Source organism: Phyllosticta citribraziliensis (assembly GCF_038025025.1).
Source record: "Phyllosticta citribraziliensis strain CPC 17464 chromosome Unknown J3D65scaffold_1, whole genome shotgun sequence".
NCBI classification, from domain to species: Eukaryota; Fungi; Ascomycota; class Dothideomycetes; order Botryosphaeriales; family Phyllostictaceae; genus Phyllosticta; species Phyllosticta citribraziliensis.
Genome location: NW_027117338.1, coordinates 1,845,278 through 1,872,605, shown reverse-complemented (window position 1 = coordinate 1,872,605; position 27,328 = coordinate 1,845,278). Strand labels below are relative to the sequence as shown.

At 54.6% G+C, this 27,328-nt stretch overlaps 9 protein-coding genes across 9 annotated transcripts; 7 read left to right on the top strand and 2 right to left on the bottom strand.

Moving 5' to 3' along the window:
- Window positions 1-864: 864 nt before the first annotated feature.
- On the top strand, window positions 865-3,492 carry J3D65DRAFT_545484 (uncharacterized protein; the record flags this gene model as incomplete). Its single annotated transcript, XM_066796768.1, has 7 exons — window positions 865-1,076; window positions 1,158-2,027; window positions 2,088-2,118; window positions 2,173-2,228; window positions 2,321-2,395; window positions 2,451-2,632; window positions 2,801-3,492. 7 exons carry the CDS (start codon window positions 865-867, stop codon window positions 3,490-3,492), a joined length of 2,118 nt encoding a protein of 705 aa, XP_066659894.1.
- A 2,887-nt stretch (window positions 3,493-6,379) lies between these two features.
- Window positions 6,380-8,281, top strand: J3D65DRAFT_663893 (uncharacterized protein; the record flags this gene model as incomplete). The annotated part of the gene is made up of 1 exon (XM_066802702.1): window positions 6,380-8,281. The coding sequence occupies one exon, from the start codon at window positions 6,380-6,382 to the stop codon at window positions 8,279-8,281; it is 1,902 nt and encodes a 633-aa protein (XP_066659893.1).
- A 1,450-nt stretch (window positions 8,282-9,731) lies between these two features.
- Window positions 9,732-11,251, bottom strand: J3D65DRAFT_30551 (mitotic checkpoint regulator, MAD2B-interacting-domain-containing protein). Its single transcript, XM_066795228.1, has one exon. It carries the CDS (start codon window positions 11,149-11,151, stop codon window positions 9,967-9,969), a length of 1,185 nt encoding a protein of 394 aa, XP_066659892.1. The 5' UTR covers window positions 11,152-11,251; the 3' UTR covers window positions 9,732-9,966.
- Window positions 11,252-11,456: 205 nt separating this feature from the next.
- Window positions 11,457-14,074, top strand: J3D65DRAFT_546425 (stress activated MAP kinase interacting protein Sin1; the record flags this gene model as incomplete). Its single annotated transcript, XM_066796815.1, has 2 exons — window positions 11,457-11,479; window positions 11,587-14,074. The coding sequence occupies 2 exons, from the start codon at window positions 11,457-11,459 to the stop codon at window positions 14,072-14,074; spliced, it is 2,511 nt and encodes an 836-aa protein (XP_066659891.1).
- Window positions 14,075-16,273: 2,199 nt separating this feature from the next.
- J3D65DRAFT_610294 (uncharacterized protein) lies at window positions 16,274-17,032 on the top strand. The gene is made up of 3 exons (XM_066798789.1): window positions 16,274-16,485; window positions 16,543-16,688; window positions 16,750-17,032. The coding sequence occupies exons 1-3, from the start codon at window positions 16,381-16,383 to the stop codon at window positions 16,883-16,885; spliced, it is 387 nt and encodes a 128-aa protein (XP_066659890.1). The 5' UTR covers window positions 16,274-16,380; the 3' UTR covers window positions 16,886-17,032.
- A 630-nt stretch (window positions 17,033-17,662) lies between these two features.
- On the top strand, window positions 17,663-19,933 carry J3D65DRAFT_30273 (uncharacterized protein). The gene is made up of 4 exons (XM_066795210.1): window positions 17,663-18,287; window positions 18,336-18,547; window positions 18,604-19,107; window positions 19,195-19,933. The coding sequence occupies exons 1-4, from the start codon at window positions 18,045-18,047 to the stop codon at window positions 19,622-19,624; spliced, it is 1,389 nt and encodes a 462-aa protein (XP_066659889.1). The 5' UTR covers window positions 17,663-18,044; the 3' UTR covers window positions 19,625-19,933.
- Window positions 19,934-20,929: 996 nt separating this feature from the next.
- On the top strand, window positions 20,930-23,277 carry J3D65DRAFT_610279 (uncharacterized protein). The gene is made up of 5 exons (XM_066798788.1): window positions 20,930-21,332; window positions 21,386-21,769; window positions 21,848-22,080; window positions 22,143-22,411; window positions 22,804-23,277. Exons 1-5 carry the CDS (start codon window positions 20,966-20,968, stop codon window positions 22,844-22,846), a joined length of 1,296 nt encoding a protein of 431 aa, XP_066659888.1. The 5' UTR covers window positions 20,930-20,965; the 3' UTR covers window positions 22,847-23,277.
- J3D65DRAFT_610275 (autophagy-related protein-like protein 3) lies at window positions 23,096-24,828 on the bottom strand. The gene is made up of 2 exons (XM_066798787.1): window positions 24,090-24,828; window positions 23,096-24,040 (listed from the first exon to the last, which is right to left on the bottom strand). The coding sequence occupies exons 1-2, from the start codon at window positions 24,617-24,619 to the stop codon at window positions 23,500-23,502; spliced, it is 1,071 nt and encodes a 356-aa protein (XP_066659887.1). The 5' UTR covers window positions 24,620-24,828; the 3' UTR covers window positions 23,096-23,499.
- A 436-nt stretch (window positions 24,829-25,264) lies between these two features.
- Window positions 25,265-26,764, top strand: J3D65DRAFT_545351 (uncharacterized protein; the record flags this gene model as incomplete). The annotated part of the gene is made up of 3 exons (XM_066796761.1): window positions 25,265-26,188; window positions 26,411-26,525; window positions 26,583-26,764. The coding sequence occupies 3 exons, from the start codon at window positions 25,265-25,267 to the stop codon at window positions 26,762-26,764; spliced, it is 1,221 nt and encodes a 406-aa protein (XP_066659886.1).
- Window positions 26,765-27,328: the final 564 nt, after the last annotated feature.

The window sequence follows — 27,328 nt, the reverse complement described above, 5'->3', positions numbered from 1 at the left end:
GCTACTTTGATGGAGGCTTCACCTGTGCCGGCTTTCGAGTGATGGAGGGCAGCCGTAGCTGAATGACCATCTTGGCGGGGGGGCAGTCAAACCCGTTGGAGGGGCGTGAAGTTAGGGCCAAGGGGGGCGTTATGATAGGTCGGAAATTGGTCCGAGAGTTGTGCTGGTTGGGCTTTTGCAGAGACGTAACATGCTTCGTCCCTGCGTCGCATCGAGAAGTGCATGTGTTCGAGCTGTTCCGGAGGGCCATCTTGTTGACTACCCACCAACACGGCTGGGAGTTGAAGTTAAGTCGGAGTGGATCCCGACCACGCGGTTGCGTGCAGACGCGTGCCCTCAATTTGGAGCTTCCATCCGCGCAGCGGCCCGTTGGCAGGCTCAGCCCGGCGCGCCAGTTAGTGTCTACATCTGCCCCTAAAGTTACAACAAAGATTTGTTCCAGGCGACCTCGAGGCGTCGTGACATTGGTTGGTGGACCGAATCTTCTTGTCGGCGTTGATTGGCGAGGGTGTCAACAATCGACCCATTAATAACACCCGCAACGGGGACGAGGACGTCCTCGCCGACAAGAGAGTTTCACGCGCCACCTGGGGGTAAAAGAACTTCGAGAACGCTTCCCAAAGGACCCGACGGCGACCCACAACGCTTACCTCGACATCTCCGTATCGCTCTCCAATTGCCATTCTGCAGCCACCAGGTCGCCACTCTCAACAACTACCTGCATCTTCTCGGTCCTCGATCCCACGCGTCGACAACACTCCCGACTTCAAGGGGCACTCCTCAACAATTCGTCGGCCCTGAATCCCTCATCTCCAGGGCGTCTGCCATTCTCCGGCGGCGACATCGACAGGGCTGCCTGAGGCCATGAGTGCGTTCTCGCCCGCCGGATCGGCTGGTCCTTCGCCCGGCGAAGCCTCAGTCGACGGTTCGCAACGACGAGAACGCGCTGCAATCGCTGCCCAGGCCTGCGAAACATGCAGAGCCAGAAAGTCCAAGTGCGACGAGAAACGGCCAAAATGTGGCCTTTGCCAGCGCCTAGGAGCAGAGTGTCGATATCGGGAGCCCCTGCCTACCAAGTAGGTTTTTACAATGACCGAACGCGGGTCTAGCCCGCCTACCGTGCGCCGAGGCTCGTGTGACTGACAAACACTCCCCAGAAAGGACAAGACCATGCTCTTCATGCTAGACGCGCTCCAAAGGATCGAGGGAAAGGTCGACCAGATTGGCAAGGTGTTTGATCCTGATGGTAGCGTTTTGGATGTTGCGTCTCATTTCTCAGGTCTATCAGGGCGTCCTTCTTCCATCGGCGGCGGTTCCACTGAACAGGACAAGCCGGTCGGAGATGTTCATCAGCACGCGAAACAACAGATCCAGACTCGTCCCCCACCGATAGCCATCAAAGACTCTGGCTCCCCGAATGTACCGGTACACATAACGACGCCCCACAGGATCCTTTCATGGCCTTTCGTTCGCTCTCGTCTGGAAGAGTTCAGCGTGGACGCGACTGGGGATCTCCAGGATCTGTTCCAAGGAGGAACACCGTGGGTCCTAAGACAGGACGCTAGAAAACATCCGGATATCCTACCTTGCAATGTGATTCCGAAGTCTGAGCAGGTGCAAGACTTGACGGACCCGGGCGCCATGCCCAGAGCAAGATTTCCCGATCTTTCATACGAAGAAATGAGGACATACGCCACCCACTACTTCGATACTTTCAATATGCTCTACCTCATTCTGGACCGAGCAAGCTTTATGAACACAGTGCTGCCTCACGTTGCCAGGCGTGGGTTCGGAGAGGGCGACGAGAATTCCATAATTGCATTGCTTGTTCTTTCCCTGGGAAAGGTCGCATTCGAGGGAACGTGGTCCACTCCTCTGGAAACCGGAACGAACTTCACAAGTGGCCTCAAGGGAGGCACCAAAGATCGACCGCCGGGCTTGGACCTCTTTAACGAAGCCAGAAGGAGGACTGGGTTCGTCGCATACAGGTCCTCTGTCGAGAACATCCAGATTTTACTTCTAACTGCGTAAGGCCATTCGAATGGTAAATTGACGACGGGTGAGGTTCGCTGACTGGAAGCTTTTAGTATTTACTTCGAATCGTGTGGAAGACACTTGGTGTGTCAAGACGAACTCGACAAGAGTTGTCTCCTGTGCTGACAACGGGTCCAGGAATTTTGGCGAGCCGCTTCAGCAGCATCAGCAGCATTTCAAACCCTCATCAAATGGTACGTACGGACGTTCGTAAGAGATAGCCCCTCCTGGGCGGACGATGGCAACCCATATCTGAGAGAGACGGTTGCTAACCAACTTTGCAAAGCACTCCGGTCGATTGGTTTACCGAGCAAGGCAGCTTGGTAAAGAGATTGTACTGGACTTGCAATCTCATAGAACAGTACTGTCCCCTGTACTATGGTCGAGGTGGCATCTGGGGCTGATCTTCTACACAGTTGGTATCATTTCGATCTCGATCTCCCGCGGACCGGCATGGTCGAAAGCGAAGACGAAGTTCCACTGCCTGGCGAACTGCTCGGACAAGCAACGGCAGAGGAACAGCAGGCGATGATGCACTTCCTGGCGATGATAGCACTGCGGCGCTTGATGACGAGGGTGCATAGAACACTGTTTGAAGGTGAGTTTGGCATCGAAAAAGAGTTCTGGTGGCGCCAGTTGTGCGGTCGGGGAGTCGGCGGGTCCTCCGCTTGGTCAGAAACGGGACTCGGTGATGAACCCTTTTCTTTCCGAGCTGCGAAAAGTCCACCTGGTCGTGGTCCCCCTTGCTAATATCCAACCCTATCAGCAACAAGCTCCTCGGCAGAGTCATCCGAAGGTTATGGCGGACCTCCCACGCACGTGATTCGCGAGCTCGCTCGACAGCTGGAGTCTTGGCGCGCCATGCTTCCTCAACCTCTCCAGTGGTCGGACGATCCGCCCGAGGCTCGATTCCACTATGGATCTTCTGTCCTGGAAAAGATCTTCCACACGAATACTTTCTCGTCGGGCTTGCCGAACAGCACTGTGCCCCTGAATCAACAGAGCGCCGAGGACCTGCTCGCCGCGCAGCTCCGTAGCCGCTACTACCAGTGTCGGTTCATAATATATCAGCCTTTCGTCTTCAAGGCGCTGCATTCCCCAGAGCTCGTGACGCAAGAAGATCGGATGCTTCTCGCCATGTGCATCAAGTCGACTTTGATGTGGCCAATCGCCCTGGCTCCGCCAAAGAACCGCAAGCGACTGGTCCCGTACCCGTTTGCCTGGACGCAAAACTTCCTTGGAATTCTGCTCATTCTTCGCATGACGACCATATCCAGTGTCTTGGCCGAGGTTTGCCGGCGAGAGGTCGATCAGACGGAGGTGATGCTGACGGTGCAGTACATGCTCGAATGGATTGCCGATGCGCGCGAGATCGATGCTATCGCAAGCTGGAGCTGGACGATTCTCGAGCCTTTGTTCCGGGACGCTTTTCCACACATTTGCGCTACGGCGGTGTAGAGGATTGTACAGGGTGGGGTTGCGGAATCCTGCATTTCCCTCCTCGTTGTCAGTAATGGAAGCGAGGAAAGGCACCAGGACGGTCAGACTCGAAGAGAACAGCATCATGGAAGCAGTCCCTAATTCCAGTACAGAATCTGCCAACGGCAGAGTTCGGCCAGCGATGGCGTCATTTGGCATATACTGTCTGGTTGAGACCTGGTGATCTGCATACTGCACATTCCATTTCGCTGGTCCCCGTTTGGCCTTCAATTGCGTGTTGTTGGATTTTGACCTGGGCAATTCTGATCCTTCATTCGGGAGTTGTCGTTGAGGGCTGGCCTATGCATGGATGCCGTTTGGTCTGGCGTTCAGAGGCCACATCCCCCTGCCGTGGTTTCCTCGTTTGACTTGGTTTTTCTTTCCCCCAATGTGCTTCTCCCTCAACTTTGATGTCCGATACTTCCTGGCCCATGATTCTCCTTGCAAAACCTTAGCGTTCAGCAACTTCTGATCTTTTCGATTCGACGAAGAAATTTCTGGGACGGCGGTGATGGACGAGCATTGCATGTATTGACTTCTCTTTGCTTTGTTCACCCGTATTTTACAGCAACAATCACCCAAGACCAATTCTCCGCAACAGGCCTCTTGTCTGGCTGATCGCTCGCTGCGCGAGTGGACCTTTTCGTACTCCAGCTTGGCAGATGTCATTAGCTTGCCCTGGGAAATGAGAAATTACCAGCTCTATCAGAGGAGGGCATCTCACCTTTCTGAAGAATGTGACGTGGCGGATTGCTGTCGAGCCTCTCGTCAATGACCAAGGCTGATACTGATAGACACTTCGAGGAAACCAATGACCAAATATGGCGAGAATCGGATTGGGGTTGATGGACGCTTCAGCAACTGCAACAACGCGAAGAGCACTCGAGAAGGGAGAAACTAGTCTAGCGTCGTTGCCAGACGGGCACTTACGTACGTCAGCGACCTCAGACTAAAAGAAACTTTAACCGCATGCAGGTACATGTCACTCCCGCTGTGAATCGGACGTACTGGGCGCCATGAGATTTGCGCAGCCTTGGAGAGAGCCAGAATTTCGGCTTTCTTGAGCAGCGCCGAAGAGGACCCTGCATTGTGCGACAGATACGTCTTTCCGGCCGTGTTGCAAAGACGTGTTTTGTAAATTCAGTGCAGCCCCAATTCGTTTGCAGGGAAGAGCCAATTGAATTCCAAGGAATGCGAATCGGGGTCGGCTGATTCCATTGAAGCCCACCAGCGGGTCGCATCGATATTGAACGGGGTCTCCAGGGCTTGACCTACGTCACAGACCGTGAACGCCTTTACGGGTGCATGGCTCCTTCTGCAGGCATACCTTATCACGTATTTTCCACGTGACTTGCCTTTTGGCCCGGCCGGGGGATGTTCTGCGCAATTGGCTTTATTGTTGACGTTACCAGGGTCCGAATGATCCAAACCCTTTCTTGCGCCCAAGTGAAATGGATGTCCAAACTCATGGTATCCCTCGAGTTCGTGGACCGGAAGTGTCTCCGGCCTCGCACATGCGGAATTGGTCCGCGCCAGCCAGAGGGATGCTTAGGTGAGCTTGACCATTGAGGTTGCGATGCAGGGCGAAGTGTCCAAAAGTTTATCCCGCGAACCATGTCCATTCGTTTAATCGAGAATGATGTCACGGGTTTCCAGAATTTCTGATGGACGCAGGAAACCGAATAGACCATGATGGCAACCATTCACGAGCCGACCTGTGCATTTGCGTGTGGTTGACCAAGGACTTGGGTTTCCGTCTCGACTGCCTCGGCATTGCAACGTGGACTCGACATTCAGATGGTGCAATGGGGGATGCTGTTGTAGAGTGGTCTGGTGGTGCGCATATTCAATCAAGGCTTTGCTGTGTGGTTCATCAACTTCAGCCACAGCGTGGCGCCAAAGCCTCTGCTGATGTAGATCCACACCGGTCTGTTCTGTTTCGCAGTGCCACACATTCACACCATGCCATGGACGGCAGGCCAACGAGGGGCGCTTGGCCGGTCAAGGTTTGCTGGCCAAAGGTAGAGATGATGATAGGCTCGCAGGCGTGGGCGCGCGTCAGCAGAGTCGCCATGGTCTAGACGGTCATACGAATTCTCCGATCATCTGCCCGTGCCAAAAGAGCCAGGCCATGCAAGAGATTTGGCGTAGCGGCCGTGATTGGCGAGGATCAGCAGGGCAGGCCGTTGTGAGACGGACGCCGGGTGAAGTGGTCGAGTCGAGGATGAGGAGAGTGCGCGAGTAAGCTCCAACGGTCAGATGGTGTCAAGTCGGGACAGACGCAAAGGGCAGTGCCGCACGCAGCCCACCCACGAAGAAGAGGACGACCGGAGTTGTTGTTGACGGTTGATGGGACGGGATGCTCTGAGCAGCCTCGGCTAGCTTCGCGCACTTCGTTCTTCAGCCCTACGGCCCATTTCCGCCTGCGCCGGCGACGCACACTCCACGCCCAACCCGACCTGAGCTGGTTCCAAAGAGTGACTCCGTCTACACCTCCTCACCTCACGACCCTCTCGACGACCGCCGCGCTGTCTGCATCGCCATGATCCAGCCGCCTCCGCCGCCTTCTGCCCCGAACACCGCTGCGCCGTGCTCTGTCCCTCGCTGCTGATGCGCCGTCTGCCACTCCATCTGCCGCCCTCCGCCCGTCGTGCAGCTGCAGTCGTTGACCGCCTCGCTGCGCTCCCGCCCACCAGACCTCTATCCTAACGCCCCAAGAGCGAGTGTCCTCGTCGAGCCCCTCGCCAGCTCTCTCGCCTCTCTCCGCTGCTGCCGTTGTGCAGCTTGACGCTCGTTATCGATCTTCTCCTTGACAGAGATATCCTTCCGGCTCCCGGCGTGACCTGACCGAGAACCCCGCTCCACAATGGCTTCCCACCAAGATCGTTCGGCATCGCCGGCTGAACACTTGCACGACCCTGCGAGGAACAGTTACCGTTACATCCATCTGCCTGATCTGAGTTGGATAAACCAGAAGGATCCGCCCGAGTTTGACGAGGCATTGGTCCAGAGTCTCGACCAGAAGCGCCTGGAGCTCGACGCCAAGGTGGCACGCTACATTGCAAAGAAGCAGGGCCAATTCGACGACTATGTGGCCGAGAAGAACCGACGGTACGAACACCGCGCCGAGGAGCGCCGACGCCGACACCACGGCCATCGCCAACACCAAATTGATGAAAGGATTGAAGAGTCGGGCGCCGAAAAGAGAAATGTCGCGTCGATGGAAGGTGAGGATGACATGACGCGCTTCACAAAAAAGCAGCGCGAGGAAGATGCGCGGCAAAGAGCTGCTAGGGTTTCGGAAGAGGTTTCTACGCAAGCCGAGCCGACGTCAAAGAGTGCTCCCCAAAGTCCGGCACACGCGCTGGGAAGTGTGAGGGAACGGGACTCTGAGATTTTCCAACTCCTCCCTGGATTCTTACCTCTGCTTGACCAGCAAGCTGCGCTTAGCAGCTCTGCTCCTGTGACTAACGATCGAGTCCCGGACGTATCAGAAGACCCGAGGTCGCAACTGATCCGCTCATGCACCGTGCCTGCTCCATCAATCCACCCGCGGGCAGCTCAGCCCAGGCGGTCGTCACTGAAGCAGGCGTCGAATGGGGATCGGCCAGGAAGTGCTCGTAAAGCCGTGAGGTTGAGTCTTGGTCCCAGGATCGTGACACCCACCCAATCGCCCCCGGACGACCGCCCGTTGAGCTCTCATGCAGAATCTCCAAAGTCTGCGGACGCGGAAGCTCCTCAGACTACACAGGACTTGGGCGGCAAGTGGGATGCTGAGCCGAGGAGGACGTACCACGAGAGGATCCCTGACGAAGAACTCATGGCACCTGGGTCTGCGGAAACCCACATCCCGACCGGGGAAAAGGTTGCAGCCCCAGGAAAGCTAGAAGGCTCTGCTTCGTTATCCTCGGAGGCCAGCAATCAGAGTGAACCGTCAGGAGGTCCAGGAGAAGACAGCGCGGCTGAGAAGATCCTTTCGCCACCCAAGAAGCAGCCACCTTCGGCAGCAAGCCCCATCCATTTTTCCAAGGGAGACGTAGCCCAGCAGCTCGCCGATTATCAAGGTCGTCGCTCGTCGATTTCGGAGGAGGTCAAGGCTCTTCCCAAGGACCAGAGGAGGAGGAAGAAGAAGAAGGACAAGGCGCGTTTCGCGTCTGCGCCTGCGTTGAATCCTTCTCGATCGACTGCCACAACAGCTCTAACGTCAAAATCACCCGAGGTCGATGTCCCAGCAAGCCGCAGCATTGCACTCTCAGGCGGGAATCCATCCATTCCAAACCACCCGTCTTCTTCTGTCCTTCTTTCCAGCTCATTTGCAGATGCAAACAACACAGGTCTTTTCTATCCCACGAAGTCCAGGCCACCGCCCAGCCCGCTCCGCCCCACTGAAGAAGACCTGGAAGCAGTCGACGTCCCTCTCCCCGTTGGTGGTTTCAGCAGTGGAAGTCCGTCTCCGACCTATGACAGTACCATGGGATATTCGAGCCTAGGCGAATCGTACATGGCGCTCAATTTTGCCCGAAGAATGGCTGAAAAAGAGGAGAAGATGAAAAGGGAAGAAACGGAAAGGAGGAGGCAACTTCAGCAGCAACAGATTCTTCGCGAAGAGAGTGACGAAGAGGCTGACAACGATCACCTTAAAGGGATGAAGGGCGACCCGATTGCGAAGAGAATCCAGGAGAAGCGGCAACAGATGGCAAACTCCGGGGCCAACAAGAGCCTTGCGGATCAAGAAGACGATGGTTTCATCGGTGAACTGGAATTATAGGCGTGAAGGAACCTGGGACCAAAAGTGTTTGCTTAATTACGTCTGCGTTGGAGCCTGTCTGCACATATGCAGCTTGCCGCGCCCAAGCGGCCGTGGCCCTCACTCGTCGGGGCGGGTTCGACATGTCTCGGAGCATGGGACGGGTTGGGCAATCGTGTCGCCCCACCACCGCAAAACCCGCCCGCCCATGTGTCTTCAATTAGAGACACGCTGCTCTACACAGGCAGCGCCTCATCATGTGGGGAAAAGGCTGACTTGCTTTTTTGGTCGTCTACCTCCTCTTTCGGCCTCGACGCCCCGGTCTTCCGGGCCCGGCGGTAGTCGCTCGTTACGAGGTTGAGTGGTGATTGGCTCGTGGCTTCTCATTGCGTTGTTTCTGTAGCATGTGAGATGCCTACCAGACCAGCACCAAGCAGTCACTTTGTCCTCCCCTGTCTCTCAACTAACTACCCGGCTTATACTTTCCTCCTCCTGTTACCTCCGGTGTTCTTCTTACATCATCGAGGAAGGCCCAAAAACAGAGCTCACGTATATAGCTCTCCATCCATCACCTAAGTACATATGTGGGACTGGGCTGGCGTTTGATCTTTCATCACACTTTTATTTCATCTTCTCACTTGGAGTTACGCTGGTTAGCCGGCGTAGGAGCGCAGGAGCTTCGAAAGCTTGGCTCAGTTTGCCCAGCTGGCTCAGCGTAAGCAGTCGGCGCAGCAGTACCGGTAGCGGTAGCAGATGTAGCGATTCGATTTTTTGAGCGACAGCGACGGCGGCGGCCGCGACGACGACGGCCCCCGGTGACGAAGATGACGATGGCCAGCGCGTTCCCTCTCCATCTCTCCATCAGTCGAAACCCCTTCCTTCTTGTCCATAAAGCGAAGCGTATATACTCATCTATATACCCTGACAGATAATCATTCATCGATATCCACTTCCTGAAGAGGGTCGACAAGCATTTTAATCAGACATCAATGTATACTTCCACTATCGCACTTTAATGATACTACGGTTGCTGATACCCCTCTCGCCTTGGTGCGAGCTGGGCGTATGCGCGTCCGGCCGAACGCAGCACGTTAAGCACAGCACAGCCTCAATGCCCGGAGCAGGCAATCTTGGGCTTTTGGCTGGATTGGACCGCTCCATAGACCAACTGCCTAAGGTTTCGTAGTCTTCGTCGGCGCGGTCGATGCTTGATGATTTGCTTGGCCTGATGTCCATTACTCAACAGACAACTCGTTGGCGTGGAAGTCGTGGCTTTTGCGACTCCACTGGTGTGGGTCCCTTTTCTCGGTGAGGTCAACGGGTTTCAAGTTGAAGGCGATGGAAAGATTTCTTTTTGGGGCGTCGGGGGTGGCGTGTGCATTTGGGTCTTGCGTGTGGCTCTGGTTGATCATGTCGGCATTTCGAGTTGACGGGACATTGGGAGACTTGTCCCGAGTAAACGGAGATACTCGAAGCCTTGTGCCATTGTGAACAGGGCTCTGTATGCCAATGCGGGTATCTTGTGTTGGTCTATATGTACTTGTTCTCAATCCCGCGTAAAATGCCCGACTCGCTCGCCTTCCTGGATTTAACTGAAAAGGACGAATCTTGCTCGTCGTCGACTTCTGTACTCGGTCGCAAAAGAGCAAGCTGTGCGCTCCTCTCACTGCCAACCCAGCAACAATAATACCATGTGCTTATATAGCTCACCAACCATACTTGCTTCCAGCCTCCTTTTTGTTCCTCCTTCCAGCAGCAAAGTGTTCTTCGAGCGCATCTTTTTGGGTGCTCGCCGCGGATACGAGCTGCTTCAGACTGTGTTTGCCCGGAGCAATGGCCCGGACGGGGTTGTGCTGCACCGTTTCCCCGGCGGCGCGCAGCTCTTCGTTAGCCTTGTACTCTGCATCTGTGTTGAAGTTCACAACGTTAACGGCCGGCACATCGTCCCGGTTTTTGCCGCCCTGTCGCCCGAAGAGCTGGCGCCGCTCTGCGGCAGTGAGATTGAGGTCCGCCGCGATTGAGGTCAGGGAGTTGGCGCTGGGGGCAGCCTGGGAGGATGTAGGCTGTGGGGTACTGTAGGATTGATATTGTTGGTAGTCGTCTGTTGTCTCGTCTTCTCCATTGCCTCCCTCTACTGTTGTACTTGTTTGGTTGCTCGAGTGAAGGATGGGTTGGTAGTCTCCGCTCGAGACACTCGGCGCAGATACTGTCTCTTCCTGGGATATTGAAAACAGAGAGACCTTTGGCTTGGGTTTCGGGGGGGCCGGCGTGGCGTTTGTTTCTCTGGCAGCTGGTTGTGAAGCTCCCACTGCTGGCGATGCCGGCTTCGGATTTGTTGTAGTCGAAGTAGCCTTCTTCTTTTTCTTCTGGTTGTTCGCGACAGACAAAGGCTTGAACATCATTGGCTTGCCAACGAGTTTCACTTCTTCCTCTGTCTTTTCTGCTTCTGCTGGTTCGGTGGCAGTCTTCGATGGGTGTCCCTCATTCGCGCCGTTTGTCCCGTGATCATCTGCGGGACCCTCTTCCTCCTGAACCTGCCTACTGAAAGCTGCCGCACCACTGGTTTTCAGGCTGACGCCCTTCCCAAGCCCGCTCCCAGCAGCTTTCTTGGCCGCCGCCTCTCCTGCACGCTTTGGTGCCGGAAGAAATGAATTGAATCCGCTGAAGGTTCCACCACCCGTTCGTGCCTTCTTCGCGGGAGGTTCATCTCCGTTTTTTTGCTCGGTTCCGGCGGTCGAGGGGAGGTTTACGCGGATTTTGTTTGGCTTTGATCGGTCAACGACCTTTTGGAAGGCGGGTTTCGAGTTGACGGCGGGCTTGGGCGCTGGATGAGCGGTCGATGGTGCTTCGGTGTCGGAGCCTTCGGAATCTGAATACTGCACGAGATTCATGATGCGGAGGGCAGGATGTGATTTCGGGAACGATGAGATGGTGGTAGGCGTGCTGGCAAAGGCGTAGACGACAAAGTCGCATCGACGATCTGCGGCATGGGTTGTTCCCCCACAGCAGCGTCTCGCGCTAAGGCTGACGTCCGCGCGCCGCCGCAACCCGCCGGCGTGTACCCAATACCCCTCCGTCTCAGCGCAATTCTTGTTCGCAGCCAATTCTCCGCCCTCGCCTACCTATCGAGTGGTATCTGTCTGTCAGCCTGCTTCATGATGTTGTGCCGCTTCGCCTCATAATCTCACTGCCATCTATGTCGCTGCTTCAGAACGAGGAGTAAGTTTATCTCACGCAATCAGGTGCATACACAAAAGCGCGCTTCGAATTCAGGGGAACTGCCCCTACATGACCTGGGAGATTGGCTGTGATTGACTGGTCCACAGCTTTGTCCTCTACCAGCTTCGCACCGCTTACCTCTCACACATCAAAGACGGCGTTGGTGAGCGACTTATCGGCGTAAACACTTCGGTCCTGAACAACCCGGCCTTTCGAGCTGCTGGCTGGCTACCAAACACCTCCGACATCAAGCGCACATACTCGCCCCCAATTCCTACCGCTATCGCATCCGACTACTTCCAAGCGCCTCGATCAGCAGGACTTACTGGGCCGGCATTCGGAGACGACGATGAAGAAGGCGGCATGGTAACAGGTGGAGGCGGAAGCAATGAGACTGTAGGACCAGGCATGCACGCCAGAAGGAAGAGAAGGAAAGAACAATTGGAGGAAGAGGACAGCAGCGATCTCAGTGATGACAGCGACGACGAAGGAGATGGGCAACGAGCAGCGCAGCAGATCAAGTTTACCAAGATGCCGGTACGGACGAGGGCAGGATCCTCACCTTTGCAAAAGACAAGTATGGCAGAAGGACCGGACATGATAATGGTTACGTCGCCATCGAAACCACTGGACTCAGCCGCTCCACCGAGAAGGGGCTCGCTGAGCGCGCTCGAGTCTGTCAAAGAAAGGTCTCGGAGGGATACCGTCACAAGCAGTGAGATGTCATCCGAGAATGAGCTTGACCCCTCTGTCTTCAAGAGGAAACAAATCAATGCGCGCAGAGCTACTCAAGCCACCAATTTGTTAGCTGAAAAGATCCAGGAAGACGAAGGAGAGGACATTGACGGCTCCGAGTCCGATGATAGCGACCTGGACTCGGACTTTGCAGCAGGCACAGCGGATTCCAATTCGCTTCTGGGTGTTGAGGCCGATCCATTGGGGTCGACGCCTTTGCCCAAACCAACAAATATCCCGCCGGCCATCACACCGCACAATTCGTCACCCAACAAGCGAACTAAACAGGCACAACAATCAGCCTTGCCAACTTTACCTCCTGCGAGACCCATCAGCATGGTGCAGCCTGTCAGCGCGCTTACTCAAGCCCTCAAAGCCAAGTCGAACAAACCCGCGGATCCTCTGCAGAGATTTGGTACCTTGTCTGGCGAAGGAGAACCGAATCCACTGTACATCAAAATCTATGCGCCTTGGTCTAGCAGGCCTCACAAGCCTTATGAGATTTTGCTTCGCAAGACCGTTGACGAAGGCACGAAAGTGATAGTCGCCGAGGCGATTGGTTTCGCGCTTTTCAAATACCAGGATGAAGGCCTGGAACCCCAGCTTCCCCCAGAGAAGAAAAACGTCAACTGCTGGGTGTTGAGAATGATTGAGGACGAGGAGGTCGACTACGAATTTCCTGCTTTCGCTCGGACTCGTCCAATTCAGGATTTTACGTCAACCAACAACAGGCCTCAGCGGGGAAGGTCTCGCGACAAACCATGGGATGAGTTTGCTCTTGTCCAGGCCTCGCCTGAAGAACTTGCAGACAACGAAAGAACCACGCCCGAGTACAGTAAAGAGACTGCCGAAGCTCATGCCGGCGGTCCCAATGAACTGCAAAAGATTCCATCTCCAACGCCAACTTCAAACTCTGGGCCCCTTCCGTCTTCAAATCCAACGTCGGCAATACTCCTTGGACCTCAGCAGAATCCCATCACGGGTCCATCCTTCGCTCCAAGTGGGCCAAGAAAAGATAGCAACAACCTTCTCGATGCTCCGGCAATACCCGTGTCCCATGCCACTCCTCGAACAGGAGCTCCGCGAACGCTGACAATCCATTATATTTCCGATGATTTCACCTCACGCACCTCGCGTCTTGAATTCACGACAGATACATACATCGCCGAAGTTTTTGACAGGGTCTGCCGAGATCTAAATGTCGACAAAGCTCTCTACGTCCTTAAAGTGTCCGGTACAGCCACAGTTGCGCCGTTGGACCGCACTGTCGAGGCTTTAGGCACCCGCACCGAGCTAGACCTTGCGCGGCGCCGTTTCGTCGGCGACGGTGCATTTGGACTTTCAGGGTCTCCTGGTAGCTCCAGTCCGAATGCTCCTTTGCTCATTAGCACTGGCGGGACGCCCAAAAAGGGCAAGAAGGCCACTGCTGCGGCCGCGTCGTCGACAGGCCTACTGCATCCCCTTGCCCAAAAGCAAGACGCTTTGCTCTCACTGACGACGTCAAATAATCCGTACAAGCGCTACGTCGTGACGCGAAAGCAACCAATGTCATTTACCTCTTCGTCGACACGCGTGCTCGCCATGGATGGCGAGTACATGCACATTATGCCAGCAGATACGACGATTGCAAACGGGGCAACGAACAAGGCGGCTGGAACTGGCAAGACGACAACGGTGCATTTCAGCAGTGTAGTTGGGAGCAAAGTCAGTAGCAAACACCCAAAAAGCTTTCGAGTCGTGGTTTATCGCGAGCGCGAAAGCAAGCGGTATGACTTTGAATGCCAGAGTCGCGAGGAAGCAATCGAGATCGTGGCAGAAATACGCAAGGGGATGGAGAGATTTCAAGAAGGCTACATGTAAAGCTCTCATTCGACTTTTGGACATGGCGCTGGTCTTCTACGTCGTCTGCAAACCGTTCACGATTGGCGTTTTCTGTGTTTTTTGGTTCTTGGGAGGAACCGGTTTGGTGGATTTGTGGACAGCGATTTTTTACGACTGACAGATACCCAGCTGCAGCGTATCAGATGGGATGATTGTCCAAGTTGCTCTTTTCGTAACGGCATGCATCGAGGATTCTCGCAAGCATATGGCACAGGCAGCATCGTTGGTTGCAGTATAACCTGTCATTCTGTCCAGTTCCGCGGTCGCCGGCTCATGCCTGTCTGGATTTCCACAGCTCAACTTACGAGTTGTCCACGATTACGCGTTCCGTGATCGTATCCTGATTTACTCGCCATCCGAATGGCGTTTCCTGCGTCTGAAGCCACCGACACGTCGATTCTAATCGAGCACCACGCGAGACACTTGCATGACAGCGTGGCGGCGCTCCTCTTCCAGCGCCTCGCGTGGTTTCTCGATACTGGCTTAGAATCCTCGGACCACACAAGCTCAGAAATGGACATCAAGGTCGCTCTGTCTCTAACATCTGGGATTCGGCCGAACGGTCTCGGTATCAATAAGCAATGCCTACTATAGCAACATTTGAGGCCACTTTCATTGTGTGCGCACAGGCGCCATTGGAACATGCCGGACAAGCAAGTACGAGAGACCAGGACTAAAATACGTTGAAGATGGTGGCCGTACCTCCCGACGAATTCGCGCGTCCTATCAGAGCTTGGTATGCCGCCACCATGACCACATTCTGTACTTCGTTCAAGTGCCATCCGCGCCCGCAGCTTCTGGCCAGCCACATGGCAGCGAGGCGGCGGCAAGGCGTCCGCCCACCAGCGCGGCTGTGAAGGGCCGAGACACAGCGGACGGTGGGCAACGCAGGGCAAACGGTTACACAGCCTCTCGATCAAGTGAGTTGCTCTGACAACATACCGGTCTGCAGACACGTGCGGAGTTGACGAGTGGAAACAGCGAGTTGTTGTCTTGCATATGAAAGGCTGAGTGCGACATGTACAGCCCCCGGAGTCTATCGTACTGACCTATTTTACGGTCGGAACAAGCGATTGGATGTCGATATACGTGCTGAAGTACGGACTACTGCAGGTGCAGCTACAGACAAGGTGCAACTAAGCATTGGAGCTAAAGCGAGAATGGCAAGACAGGCGCCCGGTCGGATGATCATGGATTCTATATTTGTCCATTCAGGGTGGGTCACGGCCGGGGGTCAAGGACCAGGACACGACGAAGCAGGAAGAAGATTTTCGGAAGCAGCTCGCCGAACGTTCAACCTTGAGAATGCGGGATGCCTCAATATTCCTTGCGTCTTCCTTTTGCTCATTGGCGGTGTGCAGGGGTGTCGCCGTTGCCGTCGGGTGCGGCTTTCGGTGCATTCACGCGTACATGAGCTGGAAAGAGCCTTCTAGACTGTGTTACGGAAGGATGCAAGGTCACTGCCGTGTCGCTCTGGAATTTTCAATTGCCTTGGTGTCTTGTTATTGCTGCGATGGAACTCTACGGTCAGCATCAAAGGGACGTTTTGCAGCCAGGCGCTGCAGCCGCAAGCGAATTCCCCGCCTTTTCGCTTCGACCGACCCTCCTTACCACAACAGGAATTGAGGGGCGTCATGGTCATCGGGTCGGCTTTTCTAGTGCTTTGGCGAGGGACCAGGCGTGCTGCCAAAACTCACGGCACACGGAAGACGGAAGACGGAAGACGGAAAGCGGGTGAGCAACCGGAATTCATATCTTCAAGGAGGATCAATATCGATTATTCGAGCCCCTGATTACAGAAGACAAGGGAAGTCATCGAATTAACCAAGGAGTATTCAAGCTGTCCAGAAGGATGACTGTAGGGAGCAGTGGAGTGGAATGGCGTGTGCTTCGACTTTTGGCAGCCCAGTCCATCCACTGATCCTACGTCGTACTGCTCACGGACGCCACCTCAGTCACCACCACAATCCATCGTTGCTACAGCACGGTCATGGAGCCAAGACTGCTTGTCCTCGACCCTTGTCAATCGTATCCGCACTCCACTAGCGCACATTCTGACCCAGGCGGCCGCTGCCGTTACCTTGCTGCCGGGACGTCATTGCCCGTTTGCCTGTTCCTATTCCTCCAATTGCTCAATACTTAAAAGACTACTCCACTCCCTCCAAAGTCAATCATCCATCGCCCCATTACCATTTAATCAATAATCAACCACCCGAGATCATTCATCACCAACCGCCCATCTCCGCCCTACTCTTTGTCGCATCGACACCGTTCAATCACACAAAATGCACGTCTTCACCGTCGCCGCTGCTCTCGTCTCCATTTTCTCCCTCTCCGCTGCCGCACCCACCATTGAGAAGCGTCAGGATGTGGACACCGAGGCAGGTCAAGTAAGTTGACGACCGACTTCAAAGGCCAAAATCAAGCCACTGACTCACTGCCCGTAGGTAACGATTTGCACCGGCGCCAACAATTCTGGAGACTGCTCCACCAAGACGTACAAATCCAACGAATGCAACATCCTCCCCGCACCCTACTACCAGAACGTTCTCACTTTTGCCCCCGGCCACCAAATTCTGTGCCGTGTCACAAAGTACGAATCTCCCACACTGTCTGCACTCATGTTCCATGCGCTGACAATGTTTCTTAATCAGTTCGCAAGATTCATGCACTACTCACGGCGATCTCTTCATCCAGTATCCCGGCTCCACCCAGTTCGACAACTACAACGGCATCAACTACAGCAACATGACGTCGTTCCTTTGCCAGAAGTGCACAAACTGCCCCTAGGCATCTCTTTCTCCGACTTCGCATCATCTTTTCTGTTTGCATGACGACACAGTCGCCTTTTGCATGCGTCGGCGTTGACGGCTCCGCTCGTTGATATTTGGGTCGGCTGGCCTCGCGGTAATTGAGGAGGAAAGAGACGGTTTATGATTATGATACCACGACACTCTTTATACGACGCTCTCTCGGTGTTGGAATCGCAGGGTTCGATCAGTACAATCAGCCCAACTGCGACAGTCTCTACGGGTAATGCTTAATGTGTTTTGTTCTGGAAGCGTCCATGAACGGATAAGGAAAAGTCGGTGGTTTGTCAATGTTGATCGACAGTAAATAGTTGCGAATGCTGTGAATGGACTTCGCAGGGAACTCCAGTGGTTGGGACGTTCCTTCAACAGCATGTACTATCACAAATGCATTTTTCAAAGCCATGAATTCAACATGTCCACCTTTCACCAAGAGAGCAATCCTCAAAGGTAGTATGATGTGAGCGCGGTCGAGTACCAAATGTGGGGTAGAGAAAGATGCAACAGGAAGTTTTCAGTGGCACAGTAGAAATAAGGTTAACAAGGAGGAAAATCAAAAGACCTTCCCCTTCATGCCGCATCCTCATTCGGTTAGTCTAGCCGTGTTGATGCACTGACATATCCTGGTCGCACATCCGATGTTATGGAGATAAGCTGCCGGCTTTCCTTCTTCCCTGTCAACCATCTCCACCCTACACCACTACCATCCTCCATCACTCGCCCAGAAGGTCTTGGCAGCTAAAGCCGCCGATGAAGAAATCAGACCCGAATCAAGCTCGCTTCACGGCAGCAAGGGCCCGATTGAGCTGGTGCCCGAACGTGGATGGGGTTGTAAAGGCTGTCAGCCTCCGCTCGCCCTCCACGTTGTAAATATTGTCGCCCCCAATGGCGCATGTCAGCAGCCCGCCGCACTGCCCACCGCGGCCTCGCCCGACGCTATGTTTGTACTTTGCAATCAGCTTCTTCTAGATATACCTCCATTGTTGGCGTTTCTGGCAAAAGCCTCTCTGCTCTTCGTTTGCGCAAACTAAAGGCGTCCGGCTGCTGCTCGCGAAGCCTCAAATCCAGGTCATTCCCTCACTCCGGACACTCTTGCTCTACAACTTGACTGCCAGGCACACTTGTTTTTTCGGTCTGTCATGGTGTATTCGCTCCCTTCGGACAGTGCTCCGGCACCTGCAACCCCAGTCTCAGAAGCACCCATTCCAGAACGGACGGCTACACAAGAGTCAGACAACGACGGTTGGATTCGGCGAAAAGAAGCCAAGTTGAACTTCAAAAAGACTCTACATGGTCGTTATGGGAACGGACCGACGGGCTATTCCAAGGTTGGCGTTTTGCTGATCTACTGGGAAGGCGACAACAAGAATTTCGAGCGCGAAGTAGGCAGCCCTGTTTTCTTTTGCGGTCATGTTACTAACTGTATGCAGGCGATGCATCTCGAAGCCGTGTTGAGAGAGCAGTTTGGCTTCTACACAGAGCGATATGCCATTCCATTGTTCCCAGATACACCAGCTCGTTCAGCCAAGGAACTCGAGGTGCGGTTGGAAGAGTGGGCCAATGAGTATGAAGGCCCGGATAAGTTAAGCATCATCTACTATGGAGGCCATGGCGAGAAAAAGGGCCATTCAATGAACATCAGGTGCGTACATCTTCAATTGGCATTCTCATCAATTCACTAATCAAATAAATGGTCAGCTCCAAAGCTGGAGCGTTTTTCAAGGCTGACGGACTTCTCCGACCCCTGAAGGCGAAGGATACCGACACGCTTGTCATTGTTGACTGCTGTTACGCTGCTCATGCCTTTTCCGAAAACAGGTGCGGGAAGAGAAAATTCGAACTCTTGAGCTGCGTTCCCCCTGAAGAGGAAGCACTTGGACCAACTCACGCGTCCTCGTTCTCGGGTGGACTCACGCGGGCACTCAGTGCTCTTCGAAAGGAGCATGGCCTTAAAGGATTCACCACTTCCGATCTGTATCGCGAGGTCTACTTTGCATCTCCTCTGTCAAAGAAGCCGTTCCTGTTCGACTGCTCTTCGAAAAACTTTGGCTATATCAGGATCATCCCATTTGCTCCAAGATCAAACTCGCCCCAAACGACGCCAGAACCTCCAAAGTCTTCTCCCATATTTGTGGATTTGCGATTTCAACTCTCAGAGCTTCCCAATCCAGGCATCATGACAGAACTGGCATCGCACATGCAGTACGTCCCATATGTGCAAGAGATGAAATTCACGAACCTCGTCGCACCCGCGGCACAGATTGATGACTTTGTCGAATCTGTAAACAGGGTTCAAATGATCAAGCCGTTGCTGAATAAAATCCGCATGAAGAGAGAGAAGACGCGCCTCAGCAAGCAGAAAGAGGACGGAATGGGCATCAGTCAAACTCAGCAGGAAAATTCATTTGGGCCATTGTCGCGGCGCAACTCCGAGCTGCATGACTGGAACAACTATGAAAGACCAGAAGCCGCGAAAGGGGAATTGTCCCAGACTCTGCGCTTGAATCCTGTTGCACCCAACACGCCTGATGGCTCGAGGCCTCAGGAACCTTTGGTCAGTCCAACTCGACGCAGAAGATCGCCATCGCCCCTCGCAGCCATATCCGAGGCAGAAACTTCGGATTCGACGAAGGCGAGGCCGGTCAAAAAGAAACGAGACAGCCATCCAGTGGCGCTGGATCTAGACGAATCTCGCTTGAAGAGGCCACGGAATGAGTGATTGGGCCCGAGCTCACGCTCCAGCCTCGTTCCCATTTCCTTCATCCACAGTTTTTGTCTACATCCCCCGAGCTTGCTTTTGACGGGTAGTGTCTGCTTTCCAGCAAGTTGGGCGCGTTGGCGGGTCGCACGTGTCTTTGATTCGATCTTGGGCTTCTGGATACTCAATCAGTAATCAGTTATTGCTTATGGCGGCTTACCATAAAATGGGAAGGCTGTTTGATCCTCAAATGGCAACTGTCTGGTGATTGGCAAATGTCATTTTTGTGATGGGGGCTTTGAAGACTTGCGAACCGGTCGCAGATAACAACGGGGGCGGCAGTGGTGCTTTGCCGAAAGCCACACGCTCCACGTACCGTGTATGGCGTGTGGATGCCACATCACGGACATAACCGGCATCTGCTAGCCACCACCACGTTTGCCTTGCGTTTGGGGGCCGACACGCTTATTGCCAGCTTTCAGCCTCGCGCTTAGGAAGCGTTCTTGCAATCGCATCAATCCAGCAATTGGGCTTGTCGCCGTCTATGAGGCTCTCCAGACTGCATATAAAGCTTTCAAGACGTTAGACCGTGCAGTATAGTCGAGAAAGGCCGGTTGCCCGCTTTCGCGTCGATACATCATGTCCGAGTCGGACCAGAACCTTGACATCGTAAGACTTCTCGCCACCTGTGGCTCCTGCTTGCTGCTGACATTTGACGAGATGGAGAACGATCCTCAGGAGACCGTCACATTTTTCAGCTTGGATGAAGAGGCGAATCTGGATGATGCTCCCGACCTCAGGTCGCGTGTCGTAAAAGCCTCAGACGTTAAAACGGTACGTATTCTCGTCGTTCCTCAGCACGGACCAAATGTTTGACTTGCTGCCAGTCAACGTCTCTGTTCGAGAAGGGAGAAAATGTGTCTTATGAGAAGGGTGGAAATGCGCTGCAAGTGCAAAAGGGCTTCACAGTACACGAAGTCTCCAAAGACAAAAATGGGAAATGGGTCTACAATCTGAAGAAAGACACATCATTGGTCAAGGGGGTGCCTGAGAAGTACGTCCGGCTGGAAAAACGATCCTGAGCAGTGGCCAATGCAGCTCTATCGGTTTTAGGGAGGTGTGGCTTAGTAGTCTTCAATTGAGGAAATCGATTGTCTATCCTGTCCGTTCCTTCTGAACCAAGTGGCTAGAACATGCCGTGTGGCTTCCCGGGCGCTTATCCTGTGATAGGTTGCGCGGACAAATCATGGGCTTGCAACTCCGCCTTCAAGCGTTGTACAAGGCTGTGCCTCAAGCCTTGCCCCAACCTGCGCGAGTCGAGGCTATGCTTACGGGGTTCGGCGGCAACTCAACTCCAGTTATATGCCTTTGCAATCTTCCATTTCATTCCGACCTGATCCATGGCATTGGACATTTGATGCTTCTGATACGGCCCCATCTACCTCTCTCGCGCTGACCATGTCGACAATCGTCACGCCTCCGCAGACACAGCCCCCACTTTTCGAGTCACCTGAGCCATCGTCTCCCTCAGCCTCATCATCAATTACCTCGGACTATACGAAGACAAGGGATCCGGAGAAGCCACCAAATGACAGGCACGATACCATCAATACGGAAGATACTTGTGTTGAGACGAATTTCCAGGCGGACGAGTCTGAAGAGTTCGAAGAGGTTATCGAGTTCGAAGAGGAATTCGAGGAAAGCAATGTCTCTGAGGACCTCGAAGCAAGTGAGTTGACACTTCCTTCACTCTTAGCTCACTTCCTCGTTGACAACCGGCAGATAATGGAAACAGCGGTCCAAGACCAAATGCCTGGCACAGATTCAGACGGGCGACGGGTTTCGAGAGCCCAAAGAAGAGGAAGAAGAGCGAGCTAGACATGCACTGCATCGACTACCATCCCCAGGGCTACCCGATGCTCGCTGCCATGCTCAACAGTGACGAGAATTTCATGATGTGTCGGCGCTACGGCTTTCTTCACAACAGAGTGCTGTTGTACCGGCAAGACGAGCTGCGAGCGCTGGAATCCAAACTGCTCGCGCTGGACAAGATGGATATCAGAGATGGGAATGATCGCTTCCTCAAATCCCGCGAGTCCGATGATTCGCGGTCTGACGTGAGGGCGAATCTGATTCGAGAGATTGACGACAAGCTCAGAGAGTATGGTGCGTAGTTGCTGAAACCGTCCAGAAGAAGCGTGGTGGCAAGCAGAACTCTTTCACTAACGGATTGGCAAAATCCAGACGACGCGGTGATTCGTGCAAGGCAGATGGCTTCACTGCCTCAAGCCACACACCGTAACTTTACTTCCGTGTCCAACTGGATGCATAACAAGAAGCCGCTCTACGAGCCAGAGAACGGATTCATCATGGCCGAGCAGGACCTCGTGGCGCTGGTCGACCCCAAGGAAGGCGGCTGGTTCGACGCCTTCATTGAGGATTACTTTTTGCCCATGTTGCCGGATCGCCTCACTAGGGTAATGCAGTCTTACCCTTCGCACAATCTCAGTCCTTATCACTAACGCCATGCCCTCCACAGCTCGCCTTTTCAGATCCGGCGCAGCGGCGCAGCACGGCCAACAAGGAGACCAAGCTCTACTCGAAGCAACGAGTCGACACGTTTGCGCGCATCCTCATCACCATGGTGGCCGTGGCGCTGCTCATGGCGCCCGTCGTCGTGCTCTTCCTACAGGAGGAGTCGGGCACGGCCAAGATCCTCGTCATTCTGGCCTTTACTCTCGTCTTCTCGGCAGCCCTGTCCGTCTTTACAAAGGCGAAGCGCCACGAGGTGTTTGCCGCTACTGCAGCGTAAGTCGTGAGCTTGCTTTCTTTCTCCGTCTCTATTCGCTATCTGTGAATATTCTTCTGTTGCTTACCGTGTGTATGTTTCGTGTGCCGATGTTCTGTACGTGTTGATGGGGTTTTCGTTTTCTGTTGTCAATTCTGTTCTTCCCCTTGCCTGTCGTCTGTCTCTATACGAGCAAGAAAAATGGGACAAACCCTCAGAAACCTTGACCTCACGGTCTTCTCTTGTTCCCTTTCGTACATGTATCCGTTCCATGTAGCCGGCGAGCATCACCTGTACATCCACTCGTCAAGTCTGTCCCTATCGGCGGAAGAAGCAGTCAGTCAATCAGTCACTCGTTTGCAATCTCCTCCGCATCATGATGAGCCTGCGCCTGACAATCCTTGGTCCGCAGATATTGTGCCGTGCTGGTGGTTTTCCTGGGCAACCTCAACTGAAAGTTGGAGATAACTGTCCGTGGAGCGAGCGCCCTCCTGAGCGAGAGTCCAAAAATGTGGAACGAAATGGTTGAGGACAAGAAGGTTGTCCCCTTGTGCCTTGATCCTTGTCCCGTGGTGGCGGAAAACGCCCCTGGTATGAGTCACGCCGTTACGATGATGACACGACGATGAATGAGTTCTCTTTCTGATGTGAAAATGATGAGATTTGGTGTCTGCTTGAGATCACGGCGTATCGGGTGGAGCAATAGAGCGTGAAGTTGAAAGGAAGCGCTCAGGGCGTCGAGGCGTCGAGGCTTTCCACTGATGGTATTGAAGCTGGACCCGGCCTAAATGAACACTGGCTTAAAGAAGAGAAAGAATTGGCGGGACCTATGTCGACTTGAAAGCATATCTATTCTGGGATCATCATAAACGCTTACTCGAATGCCCTGACTGTCCGGTGCTATCCGCTACCTCGACCTCTGCTTGCTCGAATGCCATTTCGCCGGCTGAACGCCTTTCTCATTACCCTGAACGTGGCAAATCCATCACGCTCGGAGACATTAGTGGCCGTGCCACTCATTGAACGCCGTTCAACCCGCTGACTCATAAGTATCGTATCGAAAGAAATGGCGTGAAGACGGCAAACGTTGCGGAATAAGACCGCGTCCTCACACGCCCATGGTGAAGTCGTGCTCAATGCCTGGTGTGACACTCGCCATGAATTTGAGGAACACGACCAGGTACTGGTCCACTCGGATGGCCACCTCTTCTTCCTCTGACGGCGCACTTGCCTGATCGAGCACCTCCCATTCGTCGCCGTCCTTCTTGTCCGAGTCCTTCTTTTCAATCTTGACGCCCTGTAGCTGCTCGGTAAGGCCCTCCATGCCCAACTCCTTGCCGAGGTCTTGGGCATCTTGACCCGCCTTGAGCTTGGCCAGACGCAGTTTCAGGGCAGCATCTGCGCGGTCCAGCAATACCTTCATGACCGAAGCGTGCTTGCAGGGGTGTACCGATGCCATCTTGATGCCAGCGTCGAAAAAGGGAAAGTCCTCAAGCGTGACGGTCTTGTCTTTGTAATCTCCGACAATGTCCTCCATCATGAGGTGAGGGGGAAGGGGTTCGCTTGGGGAGACATATCCGCTAAGGTAGAGGCGCGGGGTGCGGTAGTAAGGCGTGTAGGTGATGTAGAGCGTGTATGTACGAAGCGGGCTGTCTTGGGTCAGTACAAGCTTTGGACAGTCTTTGCCGAAGCACTCACGCTGTCGTTCCGGTGCCAGCCTTTGGGTCACGGATGATTGCCTCTTCGTCGTCCTCGTCGTCTTCCATGTCTGGAATCTCTTCCTCTTCAGCAGCGTCGCTCAGCTCGCCCTTGTCGTCAACGGTCCTAACGTCGCGGGCAGCCCGTTCCTGGCTGGCACCCATTCCGGGACCGCCTCCGGTCCTCAACCAGCCGTCGTCGCCGTCGTCTCCGCCGCTGCCTCCAGCAAAGCCATCGCCAACGACGGTGCCCTCATCTCCACCGTCGCCGGCAAAGTTGTCGTCCAGACGTCGGTGGCATGGCACGCCGCGAGTGACTAGAAATTGCTTGCCGGGTGGTAGGTAGGAGACGCGTTTGCTGGGATGTGCTGCGTCGGACCAGCTCCACGAGGGAAACTTGTAGACGAGAAAGTCGCCAGCGGCAACAAACTCCTCGGGGGTGATTTGGCCCGTGGCACGAAAGGTCGACGTGTGAGTGATGGGCGCATACGTGTCGCGCAGCGTGTTGAGGGTACTGCGGATGTACTGCATGGTTGGGCGTATATGTGGGGCTGACTGCTCAACCGTTGATGCGGAGGTGCGTTGGTTGGTGTTGCAGCGCTCGAGCGCAAGACTTGAGAATCGCAACAGACGATGATTTCGGTGGCGTCGACTTGTGGGACGTGAGGCAGAATGTCGCGAAGGATGTGGGCGAGTCAGAGAGAGTGGGCGAGGTCGAGAGAGAGAGGGAACGAGTGATGGTCGTGGGTGGTGGTCAAGGAGCTGTGGAGTCTGGGCGGTGACCGGGGTCGTGATAGTCCGGGTGGTACCTTATCACACGTGACGTGACGGGCAGGCTCACATGACCCAGCCATGACGTCCTGACGGCCTGACAGACATGATCCCTGTGAGGACCGAATGAGAGTCAGCAGCTCAGATACAAGAGTCACTCCCGCTTGGCGTCTCAGTCGCGATGTGACCGACTTGGTTTTGTTGGGGACGAGGCGAGGCGGACGGAACGACCTGACCTGTCCCTCCGCTGTATCATCAAGACCACTCAGTGCTAGCAGAGCCCAGTCTTTGTCAAAGCACGTCATAGCCATGGATGGCTGCTTTCCAGTTCCTTTTCCTTGACTACCACCATATAGGGGGCCAGCCACACCTCAACGTCAACTGCTCTAGCTTCGTCATCTCACAATGGGTTCATCTGTCCCGGCGCATCTCCCAATCCTCGACTTGGCTCTGGCAGACGACCCGGCCCAGCGCCCCGCTCTGCTCGGCCAGCTGCGCGAGGCCTTGTTCGACGTGGGCTTTTTATACATCAAGAGCCACGGCGTTGCCAGCTCTACCATATCCCACTTGACCAGCCGCCTGCCGGCCTTGTTCGACCTGCCCACTGACATCAAGGCCGACTTGTCCAAGCTCAACTCGCCGCACTTCCTCGGCTACAGTGGCTTCGCCGAAGAGACGACTCTGGGCCAAAAGGACCTCCGCGAGCAATTCGACTTTGCAACCGAGCTGCCCGTCGTGTACAAGCCGGCTGAAGGCAGAAGAAACAGCGCCGCCTCGTCCAACAGCAACGCGGGCTCCTCGCGCGACTTTTCCCAGCTGTACTGGCGACTGCGCGGACCCAATCAATGGCCGCCCGAGGCCCTACTGCCCGGCTTCCGGCAGGCCCTCGAGACCTACCACGACGCGCTGCAGGCCCTTTCGTACCGCTTCGTGCACCTGGTCGAGGAGGCCTTTGGAATTCCAGTGGGCACGTTTGATCAATTCTTTCGCTCCGACAACAGGTCCATTTCGGACGACCCGCGCCTCGTTTCGGACAAGCCGACCACCACCAGGCTGACGTACCTGCCCCCCCAGCACCGCATCAAGCTTCTCAAGTACCCACCCAACAGCACGAATTGCGGTCAAGGGGTTGGCCCGCACAAGGACTCGAGCGGCTGGCTCACCTTCCTCTTGCAGATTGGCCGGGAAGCGGGCCTTGAGGTGCTGGCCGCCGATGGCGAGACTTGGATATCCGCTCCGCCAATTGATGATACGTTCGTCGTCAACTTTGGAAATGCTTTTGAAGCCGCGACTGAGGGGGCAGTCAAGGCCACAGTGCACAGAGTAACGGTGAGTTCGTGCTATTGTTCATCTTGCCTGCCTTACCACCCACCTGTAGCTCAGCTTGATACCTATCACGTGTCGGCCACCCGTATCTCATGCCCCACCGCTTCTCTTTAATGTCCAAGTCTACCACCTTTGTATTCTTAGTCCATCTGCACGATGCTCATGTCACGACCGATACCGTGCCGCAACCCCTCTTGCTGCAAAATAATACCCTGACATGAGCAGGCACCCCCACCCTCCTCACCCGCGCGCTACAGCATCCCCTTCTTCCAAGGCCTCCCCTTGGACATGACCGTGTCGGAGATTCGCTCCTACATGCCGCTATCCGTGCGAACCCTGCGTCGACAGCAAGACAGCCACTCCAACCACGACTGCCAAGACAATCAAAAGGACGCAGCAAAGAGTTCAGGAAAGACGGACGCGACCACAAGACCAAAACCGGCCGACACGGTGTCCAGCTTCCTCGACGCGCGCTGGGACGCCCTCGGCGAGTCGCAGCTGCGCAAGTGGATCCGCAGCCACGAGGACGTCGGCAGACGCTGGTACGGCGACGACGTGGTGCGCTACTACGCCGGCTAAGAAAAAGTTCTTTTCGACGACGGACGGCGCGGTGAGCGAGGCAAGTAAACAGACGGGGAGGAAAAAGTTGGCGCGAGAGGGGAGTTGCACGAACGAATACGGCGTTTAAAGCGAGCGAGCGGGCGACGCGGTACGCACGAGCGGATGCGAGTACGGGTTGAGACCGATTTTCATGATGCATAAGCGCTGTCAGTAAGTGTGGTGGGCACCTGGGTGTTGGACACCATTCGCACACCTTGATTGGCTTTTCGGCGAGCAACCAAAAAGCGTTGCAGACAAGCAGAAGCTGAAGAAAAGAACATGAAAAATGAAGAAAGAGAATCAAGAAGGTGATTTGACTTGGTCGTTGACTTTTGACTTTACCAACCGACCACAGCAGAAAGACGGGCGTTTACATCAAGCCAGCGTAAAAGCAAGAATCTCTGCCATCCATCCCACTTCTACTCGTCAATAGTTGAAATAGTTGGAGCTAAAAGACGAAAACCAAACCACCTCTGAAAAATGTGCGCTCGCTTCTCAAATGCTGTCGTTCATTTGTCTGCTCATAAAGCGCGGTCGGTTCAG